Source organism: Xyrauchen texanus, chromosome 19 (assembly GCF_025860055.1).
Source record: "Xyrauchen texanus isolate HMW12.3.18 chromosome 19, RBS_HiC_50CHRs, whole genome shotgun sequence".
NCBI lineage: Eukaryota > Metazoa > Chordata > Actinopteri > Cypriniformes > Catostomidae > Xyrauchen > Xyrauchen texanus.
Genome location: NC_068294.1, coordinates 33,248,786 through 33,268,709, shown reverse-complemented (window position 1 = coordinate 33,268,709; position 19,924 = coordinate 33,248,786). Strand labels below are relative to the sequence as shown.

Genomic DNA, 19,924 nt, shown 5'->3' with positions numbered 1-19,924 from the left:
GTCATTACTCAGTTTAGCATTTTACTTTTGTAGGCCAGTTTAATTGTAATTACATTTCTATTAAACCAATTAATCAGAATAGTCAGAAAGAACCGTCATCATTTAATATGATATTATTAATTCTTTATGCAGTTTCCATCTGTATCCAAATTTTAGGTTCTTAATCTTATATGTTATTGATTTCTCCATCTAATATATTTCCTTCCACTCCATCCTTGCATTCGTGGGGACTTTGTAATTTGCGTTAAGGCTGCAATTGTATTTTCTCTGAAAGTGTATTTTTATTATTATTATCATTTGTTTTTTTAGTAATGGGGATAGTATACCAAGAATAAAGTTGTCTGGGCTCACTTCAATCTTATGATTATACACAATGTTTTTCTTTTTTAAATTATTATTATTATTTCAATATTTTGTTAATATGGGGAATAAATGTCAAATATAGTTATAACGGGCCTTAAGATCTTAACAATTACACCATTTTTAATGCCAATTAAAGACATTAAATAAGAAGTCTGTGTACATCCACCCCCCAAAAATCCCAAATGCCCACATATGATGCACTTCTACACCTCCATCATTGAGTCTATCCTCACCTCCTCCATCACCATCTGGTATGCTGCTGCCACTGCCATGGACAAAAGCAGACTGCAGCATGTCATTCGTTCTGCTGAGAAGGTGATTGGCTGCAATCTGCCATCTCCCCAGGACCTGTATGCCTCCAAGACCCTAAGGTGGGCAGAAATGATTGTGGCCGACCCCTCCCACTCTTTGAGACACTCCCCTCTGGGAGGAGGCTACAGTCCATCAGAACCAAAACCTCACGCCACAGGAACAGTCTGCATCTGACCTCATTAACAAGGCCTAGGACCCCCTGACACTGATTCTTATCCCACCTCCAGATACACTACACGTTACATCAACATAGTCTCCTCATCTTTCTTGCATCAATGTTGAGAGCATTTATCTGGTCTGTTTTATTTATACTCAAACTTTTCAGTGAACTGTGAACATTTGCACATCCCTGCACAACTGCACATATTTTGTACAGCTCCTTTATTAAAACCAGTCTTTTTTTAATTATTAAACATAGATTATTTTACTTTTTATCTTAAATATAGTTTATTATTTATCTTAATATGTTTCTTGTTATTTTATGCATTAAACACCAAGGCAAATTCCTTGTATGTGTCCCTAGGTCCAGACTTAAGCTGGAGGGTGACTGGGTAGCGGCCTTGAAGCTTTGGAACAGTTTATTAAAACAGCTCCAACATTATCTTAACATCTTAAAAAACACTTATTTTCTCCCAGGCTTTTAGTTAAACTGTGAGCTGATTTGTCTGTTCTTTTGTTTATTTATGCATGTTCACTTATATTTGTTAGAATTTTTGGTCTTCACTTAATTATTGTACAGCACATTGGTCAACAGTTTGATGTGTTTAATTGAACTTTATAAATAAATTGCCTTGCCTGACTGTCATGGTGGAGAAACAGTTTGCAGAGAATATTACTGAGCAGTCAATATATTTATAGCCACTTGCCTGAATAATAGCACATCCAGTTTAATGGCACAGACATTTTAGATTAGATTAGATTAAACTCTATTGTCATTGTGCAAAATACAAGTACAGAGCCAATGAAATGCAGTAGAAATTTAAAGGTGCACTCAGCAAGTTTTTGTTGACATTGACAGTGGCGTGGGTGCAGCATCATTCAAACAAAATAGATTTCAATTACTAATGTCATTGTAGAAATTCACCATTCACAGCCAGCCAGGATTAATTAAATCCCTAAGTAAAAGGGTCCAATTTTGTTTGCAGCCAACAGCTGATACTGAGATTAAGCAAGTAGTATTCGGCTGGTCATGTGATCCTTACATGTCAGTCTTTACAAGGGGGACCCCCCTCAATGTAGAATAAAACTGATTTTATAAGGTTACTGATATGACTGGAGTCTTCATCTCATATAAGTAGTCATGATATTAGATGTATGTTTAAAAATTACATTTAGTTTCTGTTCATGTAAAAAATTACTGAGTGCACCTTTAAAGCTAACTTTATCACCCACTTTGAGAGCCCTTTATACATTCTCTGATTAAGGCACAGAGGCTAGCCTTTTTCAGCCACATTTTTGATGGAAGCAAGTGACGTAGTATTACTGTACATTATGATTGGTCAGTTTATTAATGATTGTATGCTGTTTATATCAGCCTCTGATATTCACGTGATTAAAAATTGCCTTGGGAGACGTACATGGCAACAAAAAAAAAAACACTTTACATTGTAAATCATGCCGTTTATTTATATCATGTATTTGCTGTTTGAATAAAATGTTTTTTTTCTTCTTCTTCTTTTTTTTTTTTGAGGAGGCTCAGCCTCCTCTGATTGAACACAACCAGAGTCTATTTAGCAGACAGGCCACTTCTATTTAAATGAATGGGAGAAATTGGAATGCCCAACCAAGAAGCTCTAGCACCCAACACTTTTTTTTCTAGCACCACACAGAATTAGAAAGGAAGTCCCACCTTACAGGTAAAAGAGCCAAATCACCTTTTAGATACAGACATCACCTGTTAGTTGTCTCGAGAATGCACATGCACATTAGCAATACAATTTGGGAAAATTGCATGTTTTAGTGTAATATGAGGTAAAGAATCACAATTTATGATTCCAATATTATCAAATTGTATTGCGGTTTTGAAATATATTCTTTGATTGTAATATTGAACAACAGTTTTTGATATTTCAGTGTTCCCACATTCAAGTCTATAGGAGCTGCACTGGCATGACTGGAACTACAATGAATGTAATATTTTTGACCAGCCAATAGCCAATCATCTGCAAGTCAAAACAGGTAAGATGGGTAATAAATCTGTGTGGTTATGATTACAATACAGTGCATATACAGGTAAAATAGTGTCAGCAGAAAAAAAAAAAAAAAACTATGGGTAAAACGTCTACATTTGAAGTAACACCAGTACAGTACTGCATGCATTTACGTGATCTGAGCAACCCTATAGCTTATCCTGCCTCAATTGAAATGTGTTGCACTTTGTAAATTATATATTACATCTTACAATACATTTTAAATTAAGTTAGTTTCCAAAGACAAGTTGGAGCAGCTTTTCTGTAAATATTTTGTTTATTTTGTATTTATTATAAGACAAATGATATTTTTGTACTAGAACGGTCAATTTTTTACAGTATATATAAAGATACCCATGTTTTTCTTTCAATATCCATGATTATAAACATTCAATATATAGTCATACTCTTATGATATAAGAATAACTGAATTTGCATGTAAATAATTTAAGAATAAAAAAAATACACCAAACATAAAAGTAGATTATTCCAGTAATATATTAAAATTAATTTATTATTATTTATTCAAATTAATTAAGATGCATAGCAAAAGCAAAAAGCATGAACTTAAGACTATTAGAAAAGTTTCAATAAATATGAAATTCAACCTTGAAGTTCCACATTAGTCACCATGTAGGCTAATATTAACAATAGAAGTAGTTCCCAATTCTCACTACAAAGGCATCAAATATTTTCAAATACACACACAAGATTGTATTTTTTTCATTCTATCAGAAATAATATCTGGCACTATGTCCAGCATTGTTATTCATAATCCTGCTCTAGTTCAGCCAACAGGAGGACAGACTGTATTCAGTTCTCTGAACATATGCAGTAACTGTTGGACACCTCCCTCCCTCCTGAAAATCCTGCTATGTATCCTGCTCCATCAGACCTGTTCAACCGGTCAAACGTGAATGCCATTTACATGCTACCTGAGCACTCTTTACTCTCTACACAGAAAATATTAATAAAATAAAACTCTATAGAGTCAAAAAAAATCCGTATCAAACTTATTATTTGGCACCTTGAGAAAAGCCTTTAGTTAAAAAGATGCTTTTTCCAATCTGATTGCTTTCTTCAGTGAAACACAAAGGGAGATTGTTAGGCAGAACATCAGGGACTGGCTGGCCTAAGAATAGACAAAAATATATAGTGTATATATATATATATATGTATACAAACAAAGACAAAGATCCCCCATTTAGCCTGAACAGACTGTAGGGGCAAGTGCTGTTAGCGAGCACCTCTGAAGGCCGGAACGGTACACGAGGGGGTGGGTGGCCAGCACCACGCCCGACCGCCTTTGTCTCCCCAGTGGCGATGTTTTACACACCGCACCAGGTACTCATTTTAGGCTGAGTCGACCTAGGGGAGGCCCGGGACCAGTTCAGATAATCGTCACTGGTGTTAGCCATGAGCGGGAATCGAACTTCGGTCGCCAGGTTCATAGCGCAGCACGCTAACTGCTACACTACCGCTCCCCTATATATATACACACATACATATACACACACACATACATATACACACACACACACACACACACACACACACACACACACACACACACACACACACACACACACACACACACACACACACACACACACACACACACACACACACACACACGTGTATATATACAAACATACATACAGATGAAGTCATTTAAAAAAAAAAAATTATAACCACTCCATTGATTTCATATTAGCAAACTATAGTTTTGACAAGTCGTTTAGGACATCTACACCAACATTTTTTTACAGACAGATTGTATCACAATTTCAGTGGGTCAGAAGTTTACATACACTAAGTTAAATGTGCCTTTAAGCAGCATGGTAAATTCCAACTAAGTTATGTCAAGCCTAATTTAGCTTCTGTCTGGAGTCAATTGGAGGTGTAACTGTGGATGTATTTTAAGGCCTACATTCAAACTCAGTGCCTCTTTGCTTGACATCATGGGAAAAATCTAAAGAAATCAGCCAAGACCTCAGAAAAAACTGAGGACCTCCACAAGTCTGGTTCATCCTTGGGAGCAATTTTAAAATGCCTGAAGGTACCACATTCATCTGTACAACAACAGTGTACAAATATAAACACTATGGGACCATGCAGCCTTCATACCACTCAGGAAGTAGACACATTCTGTCTCTTAGAGATGAACATAGTTTGGTGCGATAAGTGCAAATCAATCCCAGTACAACAGCAAATGACCTTGTGAAGATGGAGGAAACAGGTAGACAAGTATCTATATCCACAGTAAAACAAGTCTTGTATCAACATAACCTGAAAGGCTGCTCAACAAGGAAGAAGCCACTTCTCCAAAACTGCCACAAAAAAAGCCAGACTACAGTTTGCAAGTGCACATGGGGACAAAGATATAAATATTTTGAGAAATGTCCTGTGGTCTGATGAAACAAAAGTTTAACTGTTTGGCCATAATGACCATCGTTATGTTTTATGGAAAAAGCGAGAGGCTTGCAAGCCAAAGAATACCATCCCAACCATGAAGCATGGGGGTGGCAGCACCATGTTGTGGGGAGGTTGCTGCAGGAGGGAAAAATAGATGGCATCAAGAGGATGGAAAATTATGTGGATATATTGAAGCAAAATCTCTAAACATCAGCCAGGAAGTTAAAGCTTGGTCGCAAATGGGTCTTCCAAATGGACAATGACCCCAAGCATACCTCCAAATTTGTGGCAAAATGGTTTAAGGACAACAAAATCAAGGTATTGGAGTGGCCATCACAAAGCCCTGACCTCAATTCATTTTTTAGGCTAAATTCATGGGCAGAACTGATTTCTGTTAACTCAGTTACACCAGTTCTGTCTGGACGGAATGAGTCAATTTCAGCAACTTATGAGAAGCTTGTAGAAGGCTACCCAAAATGTTTGACCTAAGTTAAATAATTTAAAAGGCAATGCTACCAACTACTAACAAAGTGTATGCAAACTTCTGACCCACTGGGAATGTGATGAAAGAAATGAAAGCTGAAATAAATAAATCATTCTCTCTACTATTATTCTGACATTTCACATTCTTAAAGTAAAGAAGTGATCCTAACTGACCTAGTAGGGAATGCTTCCTACTATTAAATGTCAGGAATTGTGAAAAACGGTTTTGGAGTTTAAAATGTATTTGGCCAAGGTGTATGTAAATTCTGACATCAACTGTATACAAATATAATGAAGGCTGCACTTTTTCAAAAGCTATTATGTGGTAGCAACGTCACAGTGACAATGCACAGCAGCAAATTTCCCGGTGCTTCTTCAACTGAGGTAAACATCTTGTGACTGGGTGAAAGAGTTCAACTTTTACTCACCCAACTACAATCTTTGTGTATCCAGACTTTATGGTAATTTCAACATTCAAAACTAGCCATAAAGTTGGGTAAATGTCACAACTTACATTAAATAGCATAATTCTGACTGAATATGCATAGCAAACTAGAATGGAAGGAGATCATATAAAGTAAATATATGAGCTAGATCTTGTCTAGCATAACATTTCGGTTCATGTAGAAAAGAGATTAAACCCTTAAATACTGTTGTTCACAATACAACCATTTTAAGACCAGTATTCTTTTCTAAGACTAGAGAAAGCTCCTGAGAAACAAAAAGGGTTTAAAAGTTACTGATTAACTAGTTTTAAAGTACTGCAAAATATATACATAAAACACATCAATTGTTTGGTTTTCAATAGCAATTATGCTGCTGTAAACAGATGATTGTCTATTCATTTTATAGAGATCTTAAAAGAACATCTGAATTATATAATTTTGAAATTCAATTTCATCAATTGAAAAAGGCAAGTTTGTTTATAAATCAATACGTAGCAGAGCATTACACAACAGTGTCACAATTACCATTCTGCGACATCAAGCTTTGGGCATAAGAGATAGCATCACCAACATTATGAAACAGTATTTCTTTGGTACCAGTCTTTCGGTCATAGTAGTCTCCCCTCCGCAAGGTATCAATGACAGAGGTGCTGCATTGTGCCAAAAGTACACACACTCCCAACTCTTTGTAGTCCTTGTATACCTCTTTCAAAGCATTGACTCCTGCAGTGTCCAGAAACAGCACTGGACTGCAGTCTATGACCAGGGTATGGAAGGTGGTATGCTGTAGCAGAAACACATTGGTGGACAATTCCATCTCTTGCTTATTCTCTTCTCCACCCTGAGGCTTCTGCTTCATCAGTGTCTTGCGCCTGGCCTTCTCTTTGAGTGGATCCAGGCCCACATTGCGGTACAGTGACTTCTTGAATAGAACTTGGTTGGCATAGTAGATGGGAGCCTCATAGCGGAAAACAGCTACCCCTGGATGGGTCTGAAGACCCTTGTATGATGCAATGTCCTCAAAGACCTCGCGGTCCCCTGCTTGGCCAAGCTGCAGGACCTGGACACACTGAGTTTGGCCTAGCACAGAAAACGCTGACACCAAAACTCCAACAAGCAGGCCTAACTCAGTGTTCACCAGTGCTGAGGTAGCCATGGTTACCAGCCAGATAATAGTGTCAACGCGGTTCACATGCCACATTTTGGGAATGTCTGCAAACTTCCACAGGGCACCACGGAGGTTGACGACAATGATGACGGCCAATACACATCTGCAGAGATGAAGTGTACACAATTAACCCCATTCAAAAAAGAAATGGACACAATTTCAGCATTAAAATCTCAACATAGCATGAAAACCAAGAAAATTCTTTACTGACATACAGGTGAAACTCGAAAAATTAGAATATCGTGCAAAAGTTCATTAATTTCAGTAATTCGACTTAAAAGGTGAAACTAATATATTATATAGACTCATTACAAGCAAAGTAAGATATTTCAAGCCTTTATTTGATATAATTTTGATGATTATGGCTTACAGCTTATGAAAACCCCAAATTCAGAATATTGTGAAAAGGTTCAGTATTGTAGGCTCAAAGTGTCACACTCTAATCAGCTAATTAATCCAAAACACCTGCAAAGGGTTCCTGAGCCTTTAAATGGTCTCTCAGTCTGGTTCAGTTGAATTCACAATCATGGGGAAGACTGCTGACCTGACAGTTGTGCAGAAAACCATAATTGACACCCTCCACAAGGATGGAAAGCCTCAAAAGGTAATTGCAAAAGAAGTTGGATGTTCTCAAAGTGCTGTATCAAAGCACATTAATAGAAAGTTAAGTGGAAGGGAAAAGTGTGGAAGAAAAAGGTGCACAAGCAGCAGGGATGACCGTAGCCTGGAGAGGATTGTCAGGAAAAGGCCATTCAAATGTGTGGGGGAGCTTCACAAGGAGTGGACTGAGGCTGGAGTTACTGCATCAAGAGCCACCACACACAGACGGGTCCTGGACATGGGCTTCAAATGTCATATTCCTCTTGTCAAGCCGCTCCTGAACAACAAACAACGTCAGAAGCGTCTTACCTGGGCTAAAGAAAAAAAGAACTGGTCTGTTGCTCAGTGGTCCAAAGTCCTCTTTTCTGATGAGAGCAAATTTTGCATCTCATTTGGAAACCAAGGTCCCAGAGTCTGGAGGAAGAATGGAGAGGCACACAATCCAAGATGCTTGAAGTCCAGTGCGAAGTTTCCACAGTCTGTGTTGGTTTGGGGAGCCATGTCATCGGCTGGTGTTGGTCCACTGTGCTTTATTAAGTCCAGAGTCAACGCAGCCGTCTACCGGGACATTTTAGAGCACTTCATGCTTCCTTCAGCAGACAAGCTTTATGGAGATGCTGACTTCATTTTCCAGCAGGACTTGGCACCTGCCCACACTGCCAAAAATACCAAAACCTGGTTCAATGACCATGGTATTACTGTGCTTGATTGGCCAGCAAACTCGCTTGACCTGAACCCCATAGAGAATCTATGGGGCATTGCTAAGAGAAAGATGAGAGACATGAGACCAAACAATGCAGAAGAGCTGAAGGTCGCTATTGAAGCATCTTGGTCTTCCATAACACCTCAGCAGTGCCACAGGCTGATAGCATCCATGCCACGCGCATTGTGGCAGTAATTAATGCAAAATGGGCCCAAACCAAGTACTGAGTACATATGCATGATTATACTTTTCAGAGGGCCGACATTTCTGTATTTAAAATCCTTTTTTTATTGATTTCATGTAATATTCTAATTTTCTGAGATTCTGAATTTGGGGTTTTCATAAGCTGTAAGCCATAATCATCAAAATTATATCAAATAAAGGCTTGAAATATCTTACTTTGCTTGTAATGAGTCTATATAATATATTAGTTTCACCTTTTAAGTTGAATTACTGAAATGAATGAACTTTTGCACGATTTTCAAATTTTTCGAGTTTCACCTGTAACTTTACAAGTACATTTCCCAAACACACTTTTCCAAATTATTTCATAATTCAAGGTTTTAGGAATAATTCTAACATTGTAAGTGTAATGATACTAAGACCATGTCCATACTTATACATTTTCCATTTTCTAATGTCACCATTCCCCAAAGTATGCAGATTCGAATGCGCTTACGAAAAGTCACCATATTTGGTGGAGGCAAATGCTGTTCTAGTGTGGATGAGAGGGGTAAACGTAACAAAACTCAAGGCGTTTCCAACTGAAAACGTATTAGTGTGGACATGGCCTAGGTTCATGCAAGTAAAATGGACATAATTAATACTTACTTCTGCAATGAGTAGAAAAGAGGGGCAATAACAAGTAGGACAAGCAGTAGCACTAGAGCAGTCACCAACCCAGAGAGCTGAGTCTGGCAACCAGTTGACTCCTTCACAAGAGTCTTGGTCAAGGCGGCACTGGTTGTGAAACAACGGAAAAACGATGGAATGATATTGCAGAACCCAAGGGCATACATCTCCTGGTTAGGGTCCACAACATAACCATGCTTCTTAGCAAACATCTCAGATAAAGACACTGTAATGGCAAAACCAACAATAGCTATTGAGAAGGCATCAACTGCAATATTGGGTATAAGAGACCAGTTTGGTAGTTGTGGTGGCATGAAGCCTGTTGGAATATCCCCAGCTACATCTGAGCCATATTTTTCGTTGAAATGGCCAAAGTGGGAAGCCAGAGTAGCACCAATGACCACAAAGAGCTCAAAGGGAATAGGGGCCTTGAGCTTTGTCTTGAGACGGTGGTTAAGCTCCTTGGTGGGTACAAGTACAAGCAAGCAGAGAATGCTTGTTATGAGGTCACATATGTTGGTATGGCCCAGATTCTTCAGCAGACTTATCCAGGTTTTTATAAATGACCCCCAACCTTGGACACGAGGAAGGTGAAGCCCCAGAAAGTACTTGATTTGGGATGTGAGGATGGTGAGAGAGGCACCAGTAGCGAATCCACTCAACAGAGAGTCAGAGAGGAAGACTGAGACAAATCCAACTTGTAGGAGACCCATCAACACCTGTAACCCAAGAAGAGCAAAACATTATTACATTAGGATATTTTGAAGAATTAAATCATTTGGGACAGTTTTACACAAATTTGCAGTTATGAGATAAATTACTCTAGAAATTAGCCTCATAATTAAGATGCAAATCATTCTGTCAGGTCTTTCATATCCTTACATCACAGACTAACCTGATAGACCCCTGCTGTGAAAGTTAGTGTTGCTCCCACCATGATTGCATAGCAGCTTCGGTCACAAATCGGAACAGTGCTGTTGTCGATGATCCCCAGAGCAGTCTGATTGGTTTCTGAGGGGTAGCCAGCCAGAGTAAGCTCCCTGTCTACCACCTGCCCCACCAGCAAACACAATACTCCAAACATCCCCACTGAGATGTGCTTGGAGGTGCCTAGCAGGGTGTAGATAATGCTGGCAAAGAAAGATGTATAGAGTCCATAAATAGGGTCTTGTTCTGCCAGTAAAGAATAGGCAATGGACTGGGGAACCAACAGGATACCCACGATTAGACCTGACATGGCATCCCCAATGATCCAGTCTTTGAAGTTATAGCGTGGCAGCCATTTCAGAATTGGAAGGGAATCTACAAGCAGGGATTTGGCACAAGTTGTACTGCAGGAACACTTTTTCAACACCTTCCTTTTCAACACTGACTTCCAGGGCTCCTTGTCTTTCTCACACTCTTCCAAAAGGAAGGGAATATCTGGCCCAGTCTTTGAATCATCCTCTATGGAAACACGGTCAAATACCTCTTCAGCTGGCATAATGTCCAGAGGCTCTCACTGAAAAGGGCAACAAAACACATTAAGCCAAAAAGAATGCTGTGATACTTGATTTTATATTTCATGACTGATATTAAGGAGAAAAAAAGCTAGCTTAGATTTTTTAAATCTTTAAGCTGAAGTATGTAATTTCTGCAACACTATCACCACCAAATGGAACTGCAAAAATAAACAATGTTTTCTAAACAGCTTTCTGAATACGCCCCTCATCTGCTGTTGTTGTTAAAAACAAAAGTCAGATGGTCCCGCCCCAAGCTCATTACATTGGTTAAGTTACATTGTTGGGTGGCGCCTCAGCGGGTCACTTAAAACAAACACAGGAATTTTTATCCACCTTTTTCCTGGGAGTCTTACCGGGGAAATGAATGTGACTTCCACCGGAAGTCATTCTATAGCATTCGCTATCTCAGGGACAACGTGTAGTTCATAGAAATGGAATACCATATTGTCCTCATTAAGTTCTGTCAGGCTTTGCTTCCACATCTAGATGTATAAATGAATGTCTAGCACCGCACCGAAAGAATGTATTGACATACGATGCATTAACAACTGTGCCCATATTTCTTGCATCACCCGGTGTAGAAAAAAAGGTGGATAGTTCCACAGAGATTGTTTTCTCAAAAACTATGAATGGCTTAGTTATAGTTGTCTCTGCATATTAAGCTAGGATAGGAGAAAGTATTTTAACACTGAAAAGAAACATAGTTCAGCTTTAAGTTTACTTTTTTATATATGCACACAATACACAACCATAAAGCTGAAGCAAATTTTAGAGAAGAACATGAGTGCTGGGAATGTAAAAAAAAAAAGAATATCAGGGCTTATGCAAAGTACTTTCCCACATGTACACATTTTAATTAGCTGGTTAAATCAGCAAAAAAGGAGAACATATATATATATATATATAAAACACAAGACAGAATTTGTGAACTATTCTTTTAAAAATAAGTGTCCTCAGTGTCAGTGAACTTAATACCAACTTCAACTAGCCACTTCTTGCTTCATCAGAGCAAGACTGTCTGGCTCAGTCTAGCTACTTAGCAAACAGAGCAAATGGATTCAAAGTACTTTCAAACTACCTTGAAACTACTGCTTTGTTGTTCTCATCAATTTGAGATCAATGTTGCTACTCTAATTGTATTAGGCAGTGTGAATTGGTACACAATTATGTGTTAATTTCAAATTCACTTTGTGGTAACATACATTCATACAATGACCACAAAGGATTAATGATTACATACAGCAATAAAACACTGCACTTTGGTTTTATTGTGAACTTAGCAGTACAGAAAAATTATGTGCTGGTAAAAATCAATGATGTCAATAGAACCCTAAGATTAGACTTCATTTGCAAACAATCAGTTCAATCAAGCAGAAAGATCTGATTAATTGCCATCAATCAGATCCATTGGAATGCGGCTGACTAAGCATGACCAATCAAAACCTCTCTTTATTTTCCTACTAAGTCATATTAAAGCTATTCATGTCTGGGTCAAATAAAGCAAAGGTTTAGTTATATATGCTTTACTGCTTTTAATTTATGCTGATTTAAAAATTAAAATCATGGTTTCCGGACAGGATGATTGTCATCCCTTTTAATTTTGGCGTGAAATATGACCCAAACCTTCCCCCAGCATTCCAGTGAATGAGGTGTACAGGCCAAATGCCATCAGGCCTCAGAACAATGACAAAATTATATTGCCCCATTGAACCAATGAGCAACATTACCTTAATCAGTGTCAGAACTTAATTTAAATTACTAAAGAACATGACTAACTGAGGGAAAATGAAGAGATGTTGGCATTATGGTCACACCAACAAACCCTGCAAGGTACCATTTGAAGGCAACCTGTAAGACTTGTAAGAGCACAAGCTCAATGAGAAAAATCAGTCAATGAAAACTCTTGCCAGCAAATGAAGTTTTGTACTTGAATCAACAAGCAAGCCGCAGTCAAACACTGGTAAAGGTCACCAAAGTGATCTTGTGTAATGGATAGCAAACACTAGAGACTTGCCATTCTGAATGAAAGCTCAGAACAAACAATCCATCTTCAGGTTTGTCAGATCCCTAACAGAGCACTGGCTCAGGCATGAGAGCCAGCACCATTTTAGCGGAAAACAATAAAATGTTCTGCATATTATTTAGGACTGGCAGAATAAAGCTATAAACAAAACAAACAATGTAAACCCAGCTGCTGAGTAAGTTTCATTGACAGTAGGATGTTACAGTAACCCTGCTGCTTGTTTGTCTGATGGGATTAAACTGGCTCAGTTTGTCTTCTGTATCCTGTCCTGAGAGAAAGCTTCCTAGGGGGAACAGCCTTTGGCTGTTTAGCTTTGGTTAAAGCCATTTTGAAACAAATTGTATTGTAAAAAGTGTTACATTTATAAAACTGACTTGACCAGACTGTTGTTTTACTCGGTCACATTAACTTAATAAGATGGGCGCAAGTACCCCAACTACATGCCATCACTGTGAGACAACCTGCGTCATCACTGTACACAGTGAATTCAGTCCTGGGCTACAATAGCACTCAACACTATATGGACAGGATTAGAGAATGCACCTACAGGATGCATTCTTGCGAAACAGGCTGACAGAATTGACCAACTGAATGTTTTGAGAAGCATTTAAAAAGTTGTTTTTTTTTTTTACATTGTTAATTTGACACGGTCTCTAAAAAAATAAATAAACGTTAACAACATTTTAGCCAGTCGTGCTTCTTCTGTCCTCTTGTCTCTGTGTGACACACACACACACACACACACACACACACACACACACACACACACACACACACACACACACACACACACACACACACACACACACACACACACACACACACACACACACACACACACACACACACACACACACACACTTTAATAGGTGTTTTTCCTGATAATTGCATAATTCCAGCCAGAAAGTTTGGAAGAATAAGTCCAAAAGGACTTGGTTTCAAAGTCGCAATCCAGAGCCCATTAACATGAATGAGCCAGTATGTCGACTTTGTTTAAAAACAACCTAAAAGCTCATAAAACATAACCATTCTATCCAGTTTTCTGAGCTGGGAACAAAAACCACAGTTGGAGATGGAGAGGGGTCTTCCCAATTATTTTTTTTTTTACATTCCAATTCCAATGGCTGAATATTCTTAAGAATTAAAAGTTCAATGCTCTTTGAAAGGGTGTACTTGCATTATTATGCCATTATATGATCATTATATCAGTGGAATAAAATGGTCTTAAAATGACAATAATATTGTTTATTGCAATCATTTCTGGACCAATATAGGTGGAGAAATGCTGGACTGAGGGCTTGTAGGCCTGTTGTAAGGCAGGTCCAAAATCTGGCACAATCCATGAGGAGGAGATGCACATCAGTACTAAATGCAGCTGATGGCCACACCAGATACAGACTGTTACTGTTACTTCTTACACAGGGGGACAAATTATTCAATTTCTGTAAGTCACATGTCTGTGAAACTTGTTCCGTTTATGTCTTAGTTGTTGAATCTTTTTAAGTTCATACAAATATTTACACATGTTATGTTTGCTGAAAATAAAAGCAGTTGAAAATGAGAGGACGTTTCTTTTTTGCTGAGTTTATTATTTTTCAAAATCCTACAAGGAAAAAGATTTTCAATGTGGTCACTCTTAGATTAATGGACCCCTACTGTAAATATATCCAAATAATTACAGACTTTGCTATAAGACTCATTTTATTCGGTAAAACGCGACTAGTATTTTTCTAGATATGAGCTAACGTTTTGGTTAAACGCGCAACCTTCTTTCCTGCTTTAGTTAACCTAACATATGTTCAGTTCAACATTTACCCAGCGTTGGGTTGTCATTTGGGTAAACTGAATTCAAGATACTGTCAAACAAATGACTTGTCAACTTTATACACTTTATCTTTTGCCTATATTCCTTGACATTCAAATGATGACATCAGATGATAAAAGCAAAGTTGTGTATAGCACTACACAGAAAAGATACATTCCAGCAATCAGGTCTGTTTACTGTTCATTGCTTCAATCAGATGAGTGTTAGTCATTTCAACCGACGATAGGACAGCATAATCAGTATTCGTGCACAAATAGCTTATTACAAAATAAAGCCAATGTTTTACAAACCTAAATCATGTAAAGTTTCAACCGAATTTAATGAGGATATTTTGAAAGAATAATATAAGAATAATCGCCTAAAATAAATCAAGAAAATAAGCCATGCCATGTCATAAAGTACTGTAGTGCTCTGGTTTATGAATGGCACTATTGAAAACAAGACTGGCAAACTGCAACGTGTACAACTGAGTTAAGTATCCGCTGAATGGTCGCATTTAAAAGTTGCTCAATACTTACCTCAGACCGGGTGCGCAATGATATCGTTTCATTCAGTCATGATGACCACTCGTGAAGAGATGATCACCCAAAAGTTTCGACTTGTCTAGATCTGTAAGTAAGAATCTGTTCCGTGGCATTTGAAGCCATGCTCAATTTGTATAATCACGTGGACAGCGGGGAAAAAAAAAAAAACACTGGTCACGTGGCTGCAGCGTTAATTCTTAGTTGGGGCTGACACTCTGACAATCTGATGGGCTGAAACCTGAAAAAGGCCGCTATATGAAAGCCATCAGAACACATCCCTGTGTGTTCGGAATGCAAAATTGCGAACACTACTATAGCGAAGGCATTCATTCTTTAATATTTATCAAATTCGCACAATGGGTCTTCCTGTTGGCTAAAATACTAATGAATATTAATTATGGGCTTCCAATAAACGTTTGCATATCCTAATTCATATTTATAAAGTAAACCTTCGCAATAGTAGGATTCGTAAAATTGCGTGATTCTGTGTTACTGTTGCTGTTGAGTGACATGTTGTTATTCACGTTTAAACTACTTCATTTAGTGGAATCAAGGACTTGGCTGTATGAATTATGAACTCATCTTAACTTCCTCAAATGTCTGCTAGGCCAACTTTTGATTAAACTATCTGATGAGTTGAATTAGGGTTAATGTTTAAAAATTGGATTGCCTAATGAGTTTTATTTTCTCTCTTGATCTTAAATGTTATGACATCTCTTGCACAACACCACAGTTGAGAGCCTGGCTTGTTTCCCATTACAGGTGAAGACCTACTCTATTTGTTAAGTTATTTGTGAATATATATAGGCCTATATTTGTTCTGTATCAATAATTATAACACATTGTTCTTCACGTTTAAACTACTTCATTTAGTGGAATCAAGGACTTGGCTGTATGAATTATAAACTCATCTTAACTTCCTCAAATGTCTGCTAGGCCAACTTTTGATTAAACTATCTGATGAGTTGAATTAGGGTTAATGTTTAAAAATTGGATTGCCTAATGAGTTTTATTTTCTCTCTTGATCTTAAATGTTATGACATCTCTTGCACAACACCACAGTTGAGAGCCTGGCTTGTTTCCCATTACAGATGAAGACCTACTCTAGTTATTTGTGAAATATATATAGGCCTATATTTGTTCTGTATCAATAATTATAACACATGATAACATAAAAATGTCTAGCGTGATAAATCTGCACATGCTGTTGGAAATTAATGCATAGGTTGATAATGCTACACATTTGATATTATGTTTGATTTTGTATAATTATATTGTGTATTAAAGAAGACATTTGTAAGCAGGGGAGAAAGCTGGCAGGAAAGAGATTTGCCCATGCAGCCAAAACAAGAAATTTCTGAAATTTCCAGTTTAAGGCAGCTCTGTAACTAATCTCATCAAACACTCAAAATAATGCTTTGTTGTGACTTTTGAGAGGGCATATAACAAAATCAGATCCTCTTTTATGTAATAAGCTACTACACGCCTGGGTCTGGAAAGTCTCACTCTCTATAAAACATTTTTATGAAACCAACCTGTAACAGGAACCTCTAAATCATTGAAACCAACTTGCAACCATAAATGCATAAATGCCATAAATGCAAGACATAGATGCAAATCAGCAGGATGCAATAGCATTAACACACACGTTAGCTCTGGGTGGAAAAAATAAACATAATAAAGGAAATGCCTAAAAACAAATTTTCACAAAGTAATTTTCTAAATTGTACTCCAATAAAAAGCCAATAAACTACGGTAGGTCTAACCACGTAAAATGCTTTCTCCATGCAGACTGACCTGGTAGAACCTTTCTGTAAAAGTTAGTGTTAGTGGAAGTGCTCCCACCATGACTTCATAGTGTTAGCCATGTCAGAAATGGATGAAATCTACAAGCAGGGCTTGTTTGAGCAGGATTGAAGGAACACTTTTCAACACTGACTTCCAGGGGTCCTTTTCTTTCTCACATGCAGGCCCTGTCAAAATTATCCTCTGCTGAAATACACTGACTAAGACAGGAGGGATTTTCAAAACGTTAATTCATCAATGTCAGTATCAGCGGAACACTGAAAGGACATATTACACAATTAATTGAGGCCTTGTCTCTGGCTGGGCTTCCTGATAATTATCATCTTTACTTACATTGATATAATACACAGTATTATAAGATGGAGCAAAACCTCCTTCCCAAACAGCACATAGACCACTCGCTATAAAATGGAACTTAATTGCATTGTTACAGGAGCTGTTCATGGGTGCTTTCCCAAATATCTTTTGGAATGTCTCCCCTAATCGGAAAATACTGGCAAACAAGGGTTTTTCCATAAAATTTAACTTATTAAACACTAAATCTATTAAGATCAATTATTGTTCTGCTAAAACAGTGTTTCAGAAATGCAATGTATTACTTATGAGTGGTCAGAAACTCTTGTCATGATTGTTTTTATATACATCCTAATGTCTACATCTCTAAATATGACTTAAATTATGAGCAAAATTCAACATGCTTACAGTACATGCCATTTAATACAAGAAGCCTTGCAATTTATTAGAAAGATTTACTGAGCACCTAAATTAGAAATGTGTTTACGTTCTATAGGGTAAATTAGACCCTGTGGATCAGGTAACCACTGAAGAAAAACAAGAGCACTACTGCTGGTAGACCACAGGTTTTAATCCATGAAGGCTTCAAATTCTACACAGGCTTGTGGAAATTCAGCCGCACTCCTGCGAAGAAACAAAGAACACAGTGTACGAACATTCCTTGAACATAGGGAGGGATTTGATACTGTTCTTGTGTAATCTTTCCACTCCTGAACATTTCTGTGACAAAAATGTGTGCACTGTTTTCATCAGCATGTCATTCTTAATTAATTTCAGATAAATACCACATTTATGTATGTATTTGCCTATAGAACAGCAGGACTGGAATTTGACTGTATATTTTTGCTAGCTTTTTATTTCTTAATATCCTTGTTCTTGCTAATTTTTCCATTACCATGTACCCTAGTAACCATATTTTCTGCTAAAATGTCATTTTACTGGATAGTCAACAAATACAATTCCTAACATCAAGATTTTAGGTTGAAATTACATACAGTATTTAAGGGAAATTGTATATTTTAAAGTTGTTGGTCACTTTTTAAGAATTGTACAGATTTCAATCAACTTTTAATTTTGGAATCTCCTTCAAACTACATTTACGCTTTCAGAATCGTTCTGCTTTTTAGTTTACTTTCTTTTTCTCTCTCTTTTTGATGGTGGTGACTAAAGCCAGGTAAGGTTACCATAATTGTAAGGGTTATTTTGACATCGTTTTTATTCTAAATTCACTACAAATCACAACATTCATTAACCAAGTTGTTTGAATTAAAGATTTTGTCAAGATAAGTTGTAACTTTATACACCTTTGATCTAATTTGTAGAGAACCACATGATATCCTCAAAAGATTAGAGCAATGATAAATCAAATAACAAAGATTTGGTGTGCTCTAAACAGAAAACACCCATTTCTGCAGTCAGGGCAGTATCGTGTCATTGCTTTCAGTCAGATGAGTGTTAGTCGTTTCAACAGATGATAGAAAAGCTATTTTAATATTAACAAAAATCAAGATCCAAAACTGTTAAAACAACTTGAAATGTAACATATTAAAATAAAGATGAAATGTCAATCTAACAGTTAAATGGCCTAAGTCAGTGACATGTGGTGAACTGAAATGAAGAGGCAAAGTCCTCTCTTTTGTTTTTAGTCCAATATACATGTAAATTCATGTTAAGCTTGATGTTTATACAGTTTCTGGGTTAAAGGTATATGGAATACATCTCGGGTTACATGTGTAACCCTTGTTCCCTGAAAAAGGCGGAACGAGATGTTGCGCTGCTAAGCGCTACGGGGAACAGCTTTCACTGTGAGCCGAGCTGAAATAATGTGTGGAACACGTCAATGAACATTGACCGGAATTTATAGCCTCGGTTGATGTAATCATTAGATGCACCTGAGGCCAGGCTATAAATGGATACGTCACCAGGTGTCGTCAGATACTTCTTTTTGAAGAATAGTCCTGGGACGTCCCAGTGCGGCAAAGCAGCGCAACATCTCGTTCCGCCTTTTTCAGGGAACAAGGGTTACACATGTAACCCGAGACGTTCCCTTTACAAAAGGCTTCACTTTGATGTTGCGCTGCTGAGCGCTACGGGGAACGCAATACCCACGCCGCCGCACTTGGGGCTGTCCGGACCCCTACGGTTGTACAGTGTACTCACAAAAACGCGAGAGGTCTCAGACATGAGCTTGAGATGTCGACTCAAGGGCATAAGAGCCCGGAGTAGCATAAACATATAAACCATTCAATTTTGATGAATGTGTGTGGAGAGGACCAGCCTGCCGCATCACAAACTTGTTCAGGCATGAGCTGAGATGTTGACTCAAGGGCATGAGAGCCCGGAGTGCAGAACATCCAAACTAAAAAAGTCCAATGAATGTGTGCGGCGAGGACAACCTGCCGCATCACAAACTTGTTTA

At 37.8% G+C, this 19,924-nt stretch overlaps 1 protein-coding gene across 1 annotated transcript; it reads right to left on the bottom strand.

The window, feature by feature from the left end:
- Positions 1-4,522: 4,522 nt before the first annotated feature.
- Positions 4,523-15,541, bottom strand: slc26a2 (solute carrier family 26 member 2). The gene is made up of 4 exons (XM_052149592.1): positions 15,400-15,541; positions 10,427-11,032; positions 9,511-10,250; positions 4,523-7,479 (listed from the first exon to the last, which is right to left on the bottom strand). Exons 2-4 carry the CDS (start codon positions 11,012-11,014, stop codon positions 6,711-6,713), a joined length of 2,097 nt encoding a protein of 698 aa, XP_052005552.1. The 5' UTR covers positions 11,015-11,032; positions 15,400-15,541; the 3' UTR covers positions 4,523-6,710.
- Positions 15,542-19,924: the final 4,383 nt, after the last annotated feature.